This window comes from Petaurus breviceps, unplaced genomic scaffold (assembly GCF_028583685.1).
Source record: "Petaurus breviceps papuanus isolate PSGF00001 unplaced genomic scaffold, PetGlider_PUasm1.0 126, whole genome shotgun sequence".
Classification (NCBI taxonomy): Eukaryota; Metazoa; Chordata; class Mammalia; order Diprotodontia; family Petauridae; genus Petaurus; species Petaurus breviceps.
Genome location: NW_027185655.1, coordinates 16,992,821 through 17,004,864, shown reverse-complemented (window position 1 = coordinate 17,004,864; position 12,044 = coordinate 16,992,821). Strand labels below are relative to the sequence as shown.

The 12,044-nt window shown below is 42.3% G+C and overlaps 1 protein-coding gene across 3 annotated transcripts in view; it reads left to right on the top strand.

Moving 5' to 3' along the window:
* NFKB1 (nuclear factor kappa B subunit 1) overlaps nt 1–12,044 on the top strand; it is a 159,139-nt gene that overhangs the window by 145,622 nt on the left and 1,473 nt on the right. For all 3 annotated transcript variants that reach the window (XM_069093942.1, XM_069093941.1, XM_069093943.1), the window contains 7 exons: nt 802–1,003; nt 1,489–1,658; nt 2,341–2,443; nt 4,716–4,840; nt 6,635–6,701; nt 7,159–7,331; nt 9,755–9,935. In XM_069093942.1, the coding sequence (XP_068950043.1) occupies nt 802–1,003; nt 1,489–1,658; nt 2,341–2,443; nt 4,716–4,840; nt 6,635–6,701; nt 7,159–7,331; nt 9,755–9,935 (1,021 nt within the window). The remainder of the gene's footprint in view (nt 1–801; nt 1,004–1,488; nt 1,659–2,340; nt 2,444–4,715; nt 4,841–6,634; nt 6,702–7,158; nt 7,332–9,754; nt 9,936–12,044) is intronic.

The window sequence follows — 12,044 nt, the reverse complement described above, 5'->3', positions numbered from 1 at the left end:
TGCCTGAAGTCAGGAAGACATCTCCTGGAGTTCAAAACTAGCCTTAGACACTTACTAGCTGTATGACCCTGGGCAAATCACTTAACCATGTTTGCCTCAGTTTCCTCATCGGTCAAATAAGTAGGAGAAGCAAATGACAGATCACTCCATTATCTGTCAAGAAAACCCCAAATGAAGTCTCGAAGAGTCAGTCACAGCTGAGTAGAATGAGTACCTATTTGATGTCAGAGAACCGGGGTTCAAATCTGGCTCTGTTACTGTGTGATTTTAGTCAAAGCATTTAACTTTTCTAGGTCTTAGTTTCCTTGTTTTGAAAATGAAGGGGTTGGATTCTATCCCTTTCTGCTCTAAACCTGTAATCCTGACCAATTTTAATGGAAATTAAACAAAAAAATTCATGGTGACAATAAAAGTGTGAACACAGCCCTAATTAAAGGCCATGTTCCGTGTTCTTACAGAAATACTTAATGTGTCTGTAGTTAGTAGCTCTATAATTTACAACGTGTCCCCAAATTTTTAATGCAGTTTTAAGTTAACTGCACCAAAGGCCTTTAAGATACCTTCTATAATACTGTTAATTAAAGAGGTGTCTGTCTGCCTTGGTAGATGGACTTTCCTCATTCCTATAGTATGAAAGGGAGGGAGAGATTCGCCATAGGTCAGACAGCTTCCAAGTGGCTATAGGAAGAAGACTCCGTCTTGACCTCTTCTGACTGGTAGCATTGTAGAAGTAGCAGGCTTTTTGTTCTTTTCTCCACGTATCTAACATGGGCCTTCCCCTCCTTTCCCTACCATTTCCAGACACCCTTGCACTTAGCAGTTATCACCAAACAGGAAGAAATAGTTGAGGACCTGCTGAGGGCAGGAGCTGACGTGAGCCTTCTGGACCGCCTGGGTAACTCAGTTTTACACTTAGCTGCGAAGGAAGGAGATGACAGAATTCTGAGCATATTGCTAAAGCACAAAAAGATATCTCCACTTATCGATCATCCCAATGGTGAAGGTAGGAAAAAAACCACATTAAAATGAATGGTTGATTCTGTTAATGTTTCCTTAATAGCTACTGTATTTTTTGTAGTGGTTTCTGTAGCTGAAATAGATGGTCATGTAATAAATGTCTGCCGTTTTCATCATCTCCTAACTTTCTGCTTTTTATTGTTGTTGAAATAATGCTTTTAGAGGGAATTTGGCACATTAGGTGGCAAAAAAAGACAGCTAAGATATAACCAAGCAAGGTAAATGTGAAGGGTCATCACTTCAAAGAATGGCCATGTCTTGCCCATCAGAGAAGGAGAACAGCAAAAAAGGAAACAGACACATTTTGCAAGATGTTAGTTCTGTAGAAGGGCTTGGACCTTGGACCATTAGGGAATGGAAGTAAAGAGGGGTTTTCTAAATTCTGCAACTGATCTTTAGGGATTTTCCAAGAGTGCCTTTCTTGAAGCCAGGTGCCCTGGTGACTTCTGCATTTTGTACTTTGTTCCATAGGCTTGAACGCGATTCATCTGGCCATGCTAATCAACAGTATGCCCTGCCTTCGGTTAATGATTGCTGCTGGAGCAGATGTCAATGCCCAGGAACAGACGTCTGGGCGCACTGCCCTACATCTGGCTGTTGAACAAGAGAATGTATCCTTGGCTGGCTGCCTGTTGTTGGAGGTGAGTGTGCTCACCACCCTCTTAATTAAAGGCCCAGACTAAAAAATGGACAGAGCTCCAGGAGAACAGATGTGGAACATGTCTCCCTCCTCATGGAAGGGAAGGGTTTGGCACAGGGAGAGGGAACTATTAGATCACAATATTGTATATGCCATCAGACCATCTCCCCGTATCAGATATTTTTGCTGAAATTGTTTTCCTTTGTTACAAAGAGGGTTCAACCTGGCAAGAGCTGTAGGGTGTAAAATTTTCAGGAACAACTGGCAAAATCAAAGCAAAAGGCATTGATAAAACTTTTCTTTTGGAGGCAGTCGGGGCTAAGTGACTTGCCCAGGGGCACACAGCTAGTAAGTGTCTGAGGCCAGAGCTGAATCCAGATTCCCCTGACTCCAGGGCCGGTGCTCTATCCACTGTGCTGCCTAGCTACCCCTGAATGTCTTCTTTTGAAAAACAGTGTCAACAATAACTTCTCCACATTCAATTCTGCATTCTCCACACAGACAGTGGCTTCATTTCTACTGGTTCATTGCCTTAGGTCTCTCTTTCTCTCTTCACTGGCCTTGACTCTTTCACAATAATGGGGGCATGGTTAGGAAGAGACCATATGGACATGAGGAAATATAGACACATGAGAAGCCACCCTCTGCTCACTCTTCCTCTCTTTTGGTGAATGGCATTTCAGGGCGATGCCTACGTGGACAGCACCACCTATGACGGAACCACTCCCCTGCACATTGCTGCTGGACGAGGGTCCACGAAGCTAGCAGCTCTCCTTAAAGCAGCAGGTAGGATCTGCGGGGGGTTTGTCGAAAACATCAGGCTTTAAATGCAGGCATCAATTAGGGCTGAAAGAGGAGAACAGCCGTGTATCTCTGTAGGATACAGATCTTAAGGTGCTGAAGAGTTAGGTATACTTGGAACTTCCATAAATGAAATCCCATTGTAAGCATGTTAAGGGTGATTGTTATTTAGAAAAGCTATAGATCATCCTTTCATAATGCAGTTCATCTCCCATGTTGATCAATGGATTTGAGTGTACCAGGTTTTCATAAAATGGGACCTGCTTGTATTTATGTGTGAGAGACAAGTCTGGGAAGCATCAGAGATCCAGATTCGGAAAAACATCCCCTGTGTGATATTGCTAATGCTACTGCTTTGCAAGGAAGGAAAATTTATGCATGGCATAAATGTTAGCCATGACAATTTCATATGGAATAAAAGCTTTCATTAGTTATTGGGGATTATTTCCATATTAATGAGATTATCTTAATTAATTAATGAGATTTCCTATGTGTCTCCTATGTCTTCCTATGAAATCTCATTTATGCTTATTAAATAAAATGTTGTTTGAAAATTTCATTCATTTCATTTGTTGAAAATAGACATAGTTAATGAGATGTTCTGTGTGTCCACACGGGACACCCTATATATTTGTATGTATGCATATATACATATACACACACATTCATCAATAAGAGGTCTCAAGAGACTCTGCCTTTAAAGGGTTCCTTTACAAAGAAGTTTTAAATCCTTAAAATAAATGTTTCTCATGAATCTTTATCACGCTCCATTGAAATAAGCATGCATTTTCTTAACACACCTACAGATGAAAAAAGTGGGAAACAGAATCATTAAATTACCTATTTCTGAAGCCAATCAAAGCTTAGATTTTCCAATTCTATCCATTAAATTTTTGTGCCTGAATTTCTCCAGGCTTACAAGCGTAAACAAATTCAACAAATATTTATTAAGTGCCTTCTTTGATGCACTGGGTGAGTACTAGAGGTCCAGGGGCACTGAACACAGCATTTATTCTTTCCTAAGGTCATGATGATCCCAAGAACACCTACATAAAGAATGCTACCTGGTTACCTCCATAGATATGGGGAAATAATGTCTTAACAAGGAGGCATGGGCAAAATGTGGTGGTTCTTGTCCCACATTGATAGAAATCCTTATGCATGGCAAGGTATTCCAAAGTCACGGCTGGTCCTTGGATTGTTCTCTTGAATCCTTGTATTTTCTCCAGACTAAACACTTTTTGGCTACCTTTGAGAGATCATTCCATCTCCAATTCCTAATTATGGATTAGATACAGTAGTACCGGAAGGGAGGGGAATCAACATCACCTCTCAGAAATACTTTTCTTATTTGACTTTAGGATATTAATCTGTCACCCTCTTATTGGCCTTCAAAATTCAGCAGCCCAAGAAAGGACCTCATATTCCAATACTACCAATTATAGCCCCCAGTTTGGTTTGTTTTTTCTTTTTTTAAGGTACAAAGATTCAACACCTGGAAGGCTAAGTAAATATAAGCTATTTAGTCCCTGATATATAACATAACCAAGCTGACTATAGTTTTCTGTAGGCCAAGAGCCCAGGCTTCTGATCTGTCCAATTTCATTTTCAAATCAAATTCAAAGCAATGTGGATGGTTGAGGCAACAGTCTCACTAAGTTAGGCAGCAGTGGGTTTTATTTACTGAAAATCCTACACATAGCTGCCTCTGTCTTCCACTGTGTTTTGCCAGTGAAGATACAGCCACCAAAAGTACCTGGGAAATAAAATACTAAGAACACTACTTAGCAAATTTGTAGCACTTTAACATTTTTATTTTTTATTTTATTTTTTTAAGCAATCGGGGTTAAGTAACTTGCTCAAGGTTACACGGCCAGTTATTTCTGGGTGTGGTGCTAAGTATCTGAGCCCGGATTTGATCCCCAGGTCATCGCGCCCCAGGTTATCCCGACACTGGAGCTGGTGCTCTTACTCGCTGTGCCACCTGGCCGCCCCTCTTTAACATTTTTAAAGGACTTGACAAGCTTGATCTCATTTCTCCTCATAACAACTCTGGGAAGTGAGTATTGTTATCTCATTTTACAGATGAGGAAAATGAGGTAGCTGGCAATTAGTGACTTAGCCAGGGTCACACAGCTAATAAGTGTCTGAGATTCAGGTCTTCCTGACTCCAAATCCAGCATTGTCAACACACTGCACCAGCTAACCGTCTCCTACTTAATTCTATGGGAAACCCTTGACATATGTTATTCCTCAGGTGCAGACCCTCTTTTGGAGAACTTTGAACCTCTGTTTGACTTGGATGATGCTTGGGAACAGGATGGAGAAGATGAGGGAATAATTCCTGGAACTACCCCTCTGGATATGGCAGCCAACTCCCAGGTGAGGGGTGCCCCTGGTTTATTGATCACTGGCTGAGGTAGAGAGAGAAACCGTTGATAGAATAGAAAACATGCCAGGCAACCTGCAATGTTCTCCTGGCTTCTTATTCCTTGAACTTTGTGCTCTCATTTATTATCTTTGGAGAAATTCTTCTTCTAAAAACACTTCATAACCTTGAAAAATCTCTGTTGCCTTCACTCAGATCATTTATATTCTGGATATTAAAGGTGTTAATGTGATAAGAACTGAGAGACTGAAGAGGGTTTGGGAAAGAGGAGAAATACAGTAGGAAGGGAGACTCAGCCAAGTCTGAATGGCTCCACATTGGCATCCTGACTTTGCAGTCTGGCATGAAGCTTGTGGTTTGTTCAGCTGACAAATGCGCAGGCTTTTCAGGATTGCAGCAAGGTTAAATGGAATTACAGAAGTTAGAAACTTTGCTCAAAGTTCTGGAGGGGAGAAGCCACTGGGGAGATATCTGTTTCCCAGTGAGAGGGGCCAGCACGAAGACTTCTGACATAGCAAAAGCTCTGGGAGTCTAGCCAGGTTTCTGAATACAGTTCAATTCAGCTGCATTTATTAAATGTCTACTGCATACAGAGCACATAGTATAACGGTCAAGTATTGCATATATGAACATACACACACACACACAGTAAAAGAATGATCATCTTACCTTCGATACACTGCATATTTTCCCCTTGAAGTATGACTTCTCATGGTTGTGGGCTGTGTGGTCAGTGTCCCTTTTCTATCCACCAGTAAACAGGGTCTGGCCTCAAGACCAAGACCATACTGGAACATTCTTCAATTTGGAGATTCCCAGCCCTCCTTCCTATATCCTATCTTCATCAAATTAGTTATGTTATTTATATGGCCCACATAACAACATTAAAATGAATGGTGCACCATTAATGCAAAATTCCTGCATATTTCCTTAACTGGTCTTACAAACAGTCAGCTGCTTATGTCCTGTGATTTCAGGGGGCACCAAAAACAACCCCTCAGTCGATCCCCCAAACAACCCCCGGCTTCTGATAGCTGCTTGAAATTCCACCACTACTTTCCTTTTTTTTTTTACTTTGGCTTAAGCTTTTTCCATTTTTCCTAAGGGATAATATTAATTTAAGCTTCTTTAATATTTATTATACCTTAATACTAAAGAGTTTGAGAGGCAGCTTAGCATGGGGAATGGAGAGCAGACCTTGGAGTTAGGAAGATCTGAATTCAAGTCATGCTTGTGATAGCAGGTTTTTAGTAGGGAAGGTTGGAAGGCACGAGCACCCCAGGAAGACCCCTGAGGGTTGGGGGAGAGAGCTCTGAAGTGAGACACATGCTTGCTTCACAGTGTGGAATAGGTTTGCAGGTGCCTCCCAGAGAGGAGGCGGTAAGATGGCCCCCCCATCCACACATAGGTGACTAATAAGCCTGCTGTGGCCTGGCCTCCAGCTCAGGAATTTAGCAGCTGAGCCCAGGCAGCCCCCACCTTCACACTGGCTAGAGCAAGAACCCCTGGGCCATCAGCATCCCCAGACACCATCGTTGCTTCAGGCCCCAGGCAAGCAAAGGGACTGCTTTCATGATAGTAGCTTTTGGTCCCCTCTGCTGTCCCTGTACCTGCAGATCAATAAGGAGGGCCCCCACAGCAACTGGGAGACACAAAGAGAACCCAGCAGCTAGCATAAATAGAGAAGGTGAGGAAAGCAAGGGACTCTGTGAGCTTGAGGTGCTGGGAAGAGAGTTCCCCAGACATTCCCATAAATATGTAACATTTTCTTCTCTTCTTCCCAACAGGTCTATGACATATTAAATGGAAAGCCATATCAATCAGAGTCAACATCCAGTGATTTATTAGCACAAGGTAAATTGCGATAGAATATGAATCTCTTCTCTTAATGATACTTAAAAATGCAAATCATTGCATGTTTTTAGGGGGGGAAATGTTTCATACCGTACCAAGCACAAGTTCTTGTTTTGGGTTTAAAGATCCTAGAAACATGAGGAAGGAGAATGCCTACTTTTTTTTTTTTGCTTTTTTGGAGGGCAGTTGGGGTTAAGTGACTTGCCCAAGGTCACACGACTATTTTTTGTGTTAAGTGTCTGAGGCCAGATCCGTATTCACTGTGCCACCTAGCTGCCCCGAGAATGCCTGCTTTTAACCTACTGAAATACATATGAATTTTACTCAATAGGGCACCAGCTGATGCTTGAATAAAGTAACCTGATCACTTCCACTATGAGATAGTGAGACAATGATGCCTTAATGAGCCACCAGTTATTAACTCATTCTGTCTCTCCTGTGGCTTCATTCTTTTCAGGAGATATGAAACAGCTGAATGAAGATGCAAAGTTGCAGCTTTATAAGTTACTAGAAATGCCTGATCCAGACAAAAACTGGTCCACCCTGGCGCAGAAATTAGGCCTGGGAATACTTAACAACGCCTTCCGGCTGAGTCCGGCTCCTTCCAAAACTCTAATGGATAATTATGAGGTAAGGCTCCGTCTTAAGCACTTGCTCATTTGCTTTTGGCCTTGGCTGTCAGTAGCCCCTGTTGGCCAGGAAACAGAGAGTTCTCCACCTGCCCTCACCCCAGTCACTCAGAGGGAGAAGGCAGTGCCCAGGACCCTAACTGGGAAGTAGTAAAGTTTCCTTCTCTGAGAAGGCCTTAATATTCTTAAGAATATTGGGGTTTTCCAGGCCTCTAGAAAAATAATACATAGAGGACGAACACAATGACAGTAGCATTTGCCAAGTACTTTATATATGTTATCTCCTTTGATTCTTACCACAACCTTGTGAGGGTGGGTACTAATATTATCTCCATTTTAGACATGAGGAAACGGAGTCTGAGAGAGGTTTAATGACGTGCCCCCGGGGTCACACAGCCAGTGAGAGTCTGAGACAGGATTCAAACAAACAGATCTTCCTGAGTCCAAATCCAGTGTCCTATCCATTGTTTTCTGGCTACAGTTATCTCTTCCACATCATGATTTTCCCCATCGTGGTTTCGATACGTCACGGGTCGGCATAAGAAATTAAATGGGGATTTTGGGGAGTTTTGTGGAAGCCGCAGATGACACAGAAAAATTTTAGAAACTCAGAAATGCATTAAAAATGTATAATATTGTATAACATAGCCTATGACCAAATACTTAACAAAATTTTCCAATAAGGTACTATGAACACCACATAAAAGAAAAAAAAAATATTCAAACTTCTTCTCTGGTACGAAAGGAAGGCCAAGAAGTTTTATGTGGATTTTCCAGATTGCAGGGGTGCCACATTCCAAACTCCCATGATACGGAAGTGATAACTGTCATTTTCTCTAACTGCTGTAGAAAAATGCTGAACCATTAAGTGTTTTCTGGGCAGGGTTTTTCAGGTTAGGAGATTGGCAAAGATCTTGTTTGTTTGGAGATTGGCAAAGATCTGTCTGGTTGTAATAACTTTAGAAACAAAAAAATTATAAAGCCTCAGTGCAGCTGTCCATTCAGGAAGAATTTTCCTTATTGTCATTCAGTTTTTATGCGACTATGGTCTAACCTAACCTCAGCCTTTCAACCTGTTTCTCTTGAGCCTTCAAGGTCTTAGAGATGGGCTGAAAAGGAGAACCCAGAAAGTTTTCCTACTCCTAGGGAACCCAGGACCAACTTTGGTAGATAAGACTCCTTCTCCTTTGACTATTTCTTAGATGTGACCAGAAGTGCCTGGGCCATGTATCTCAAATTCCTCCATCTATCTGTACTGGCTCATGATAGACTGACAGATTAGCTCCCTAAGTCTTCATCTTGACTAACTTTTGAGCCAGTGTTACATTCTGACCACAACCTAGAGACTGAAATCTTTGCAGAATGGTGCAAACCACCCTGATTAGCAGGGTTCATTAGAACTAATGAGGGTGGTGGTTAAAGTTTGGAATATGAGAGCTTGGAGTATTCTTGGTAAGCAAATATGGACAAGTCTCAAACATGTCCCTGCAGGAAAGGAAGCTGTAGCTTCAGAAAAACATGCACACCACCTTCTGTGTTCCTGGGTTGCTGAGATGATAGTTGGGGGAACCTAGAAGTCCCTGAAAATTTGGAAAGTTGTCCTGGTTGGGTCCCTGCTTCCTAACAAGGATTTTACTTTCCCCCATTAGAACCCTCTGAGGAAGGAGGAGGCAGAGGTGGGGGCAGAGACAATAGAGGGTTAAAGGAGAGGTAGAGAAAGAAAGGGGAGTATAGGAAAGAGAGAAAGGATCGAGGAACAGGAAGAGAGAAGAGAACAGTTCCCAACACTCCTCTCAGCTTAGCACCCTTATTCAATTAAATAAGTGGGTTGGAATATAAACAGCATGCATATTCTTGTCCAGTGGAAAATGTTACTGATGCCAGACAGTAGTATGGATGACAAGTGGTGGGTTCTGATGAAGCCTGTGGTCCTGCCGATGACTGTTTCTAAGAATTCAGAGCGTGGTGTGACACAGACATGGGGATGAAGTCATTTTTCTTTCTTTTGAAAAATCCATCCTCAGCTGCAGCGGGGAACTCTAGCCTTCCCTCATGCAAGGAAACCCTCCAAACTGCACTCGATTGTGGAGCTTTTACTGTCTCAGCATTTCTTGTTCTGTGCTTACTATAAACAACTTCAGTGATTTCCTGAGTGGTCTTCTAGAGATGAAACAAGAAACTGAATTCGTTTACAGAAGGACACATTTTCTTCCTCTCTCTTCTCTGATGATTTGCATCTGACCAGTAGTGGTTCTGTCCCTGGGCCATGTAGGGTGGTAGTAGCAAGAGAGAGGGAGGGAGATCATGGAGGACAGAGCAGGGTGTTGAAGCTTGCAGCCAAATGGGCAAGACCTGCACTGTGTTCTTGTTTAAGAGAATTGGAGTGCTTCTCACAAATACTATTTTTACCCTTCTCTCTCACAGGTCTCTGGGGGAACGATAAGGGAACTGGTAGATGCCTTGAGACAAATGGGCTATACCGAAGCAATTGAAGTAATCCTGAAGGCCTTCAATGCCTCAGTAAATGCATCTGGAATCAAAGAGCAGACTCCAAAGCAGATATATTCGCTGCCCCCATCACCGTCCTCCATAAGACAACAACTAGGTATGAGAGTGATTACAAACTTGAAATGCTGTGTCTTGGGAGGAGGGGAAGATGATACACAGTCTACCTATTCCTGTGTGGATGGGAGGCAGGCACCTTCCCCTGCTGCCTGACCCTGGACTTCCTAAATGAGTCATTCTTAATCTCAGTGTCACAGGGCTGGCATCACCACCTTCTCGTTTAGTCGATTATTTGTGTCCAAATCTTCATGACCCCATTTGGGATTTTCTTGGCAAAGATACTGGAGGGGTTTAACATTTCCTTCTCCAGTACATTTGACAGATGAGGAAACTGAGGCAAACAAGGTTAATGATTTGCCCAGGGTCACACAGCTAGTAAGTGTCTGAGGCCAGATTTGAACTCAGCTCCTCCTGACTGCAGGGCTAGTGCCCTATCCACTGAGTCATCTGGCTGTTTTATTGCCACCCTACAAGCCCAGAATTATGAAGCTCAGAGACTTGGGGGCTCAGCTAATCCATTTCACTTTATAGAGGAAGGAAATAAAGTCTGAGGTCACTCAGTTAATCAGTGGCAGGGCCAAGACCAGAGTTCCAGTCCTCTGGCTCCTGGCTCGGTTCTGTGCATGTGCCCTGGTGTGTATTGGACAGGTTCCATAATGGTGACTCCTCCCCACTGCCATTTCTGGCAAACAAAAAGATCTTTAGCTCCTGGAAGCAGGAACTTCAGAAGCAGCCAGCCTGAATGCCCCAAGGATGGCAGATGAATGAAGAAGCAGCTGTTTGAACCAGTGGAATTGCAATGGCAAAAGTAGATCAGGGGGCCTGCTTGTGTCCTGGATGCCTTGGGCCACACCGCCTTCTCAGAATAACATTTATAAGTGCATAAAAATAAAGTAGTGTGGATCACAAATCAAACCAGTTTTATTGAGAAAAGGGGGTAATTTTTTTTTTCCCATCCAAGTTTACACCCCCCCCCTTCCACCTTGAAATCTGTCTATGTCTGTTTGTGGACCTCCAGTTAAGAATCTCTCCCTAGATGTAAAATCGCATTTTGGTATCAGATTTCCAGGCCTGGGTCCTGTTCACCTACAGATGGGCACCTCCAGATAAAAAGGGCAGGAATCAGAAAGAGCTTTAATGGTAGAACCCTCAGGGAGGTTGTTCTTTGAGAACGAAATGAGCCATATTTGCCTCTGGGCACCTTAAATTTAATCCAGCTCAGTAGTAATCATAGCAATAAAAGTCGTCTTATGGATTAACAGACAAAACCAGCAGGGCATCCATCATCTACTTAGTTTTCTCTTCAGAGATCATTGAAAGCAGGACAGTTGAAACTGTGCCCCTTTTTCAGGGTGAAAGCCCAGTTGTCCTGCATTACCAGCAATGTGCTTATCTATTCTAAAAACATTAAGGAAATACTAGATAATGGGTAAAGTGCATAATAAACTTTATTTATTTAGGGATATTTCCTCAAGTAGATGTCAGACATGCCACTGGCATTTTCACAAATCTCACAATACCAGTTGATTAGAATTTGAATATATTTGACCACCCAAGGTTTCTTTAGAGTATTCAGTAACTTACAGAAGTTGTTCATATTCCTATGGAGGTCTCACACTAAAGAGACATTTGACTTAATTTTTCCAGAATGGTCTCATTAAAATAAAAGTCACTCTGAATTTTATAAATGGACAGCTCGGTGGCACAGTGGATATAATACGAGGCCTGAAATCAGGAAGACTCATTTTTCTGAAGTCAGATCTGTCTTCAGAAATTTACTAGCTGTGTGACTCTGGGCAAGTCACTTAACTCTGTTTGCCTCAGTTTCTTATCTACCAAATGAACTAGAGAAGGAAATAGCAAATCACTCCAGTATCTTTGCCAAAAAAACCTCAATGGGGCCATGGAGAGTTGGAGATGAATGAAACAACTCAAGAAAAACAAAGTATTTTATCAAAATAGCTGAATGATGGAAAATAGTGTTGAATACTTGGTATGTAGAACACTCAATAAAAGGTCTAGGATGTGGTTCCTGTCCATTGAGGCATCTAGCTACCTTGTCCCAAGTGGTCTCTTGCTTACCCATTGACCATCCATCCCATATCCATTATAAAAGAGACCGGGCAAAAAGGTTTTGTTGTCTTAATTG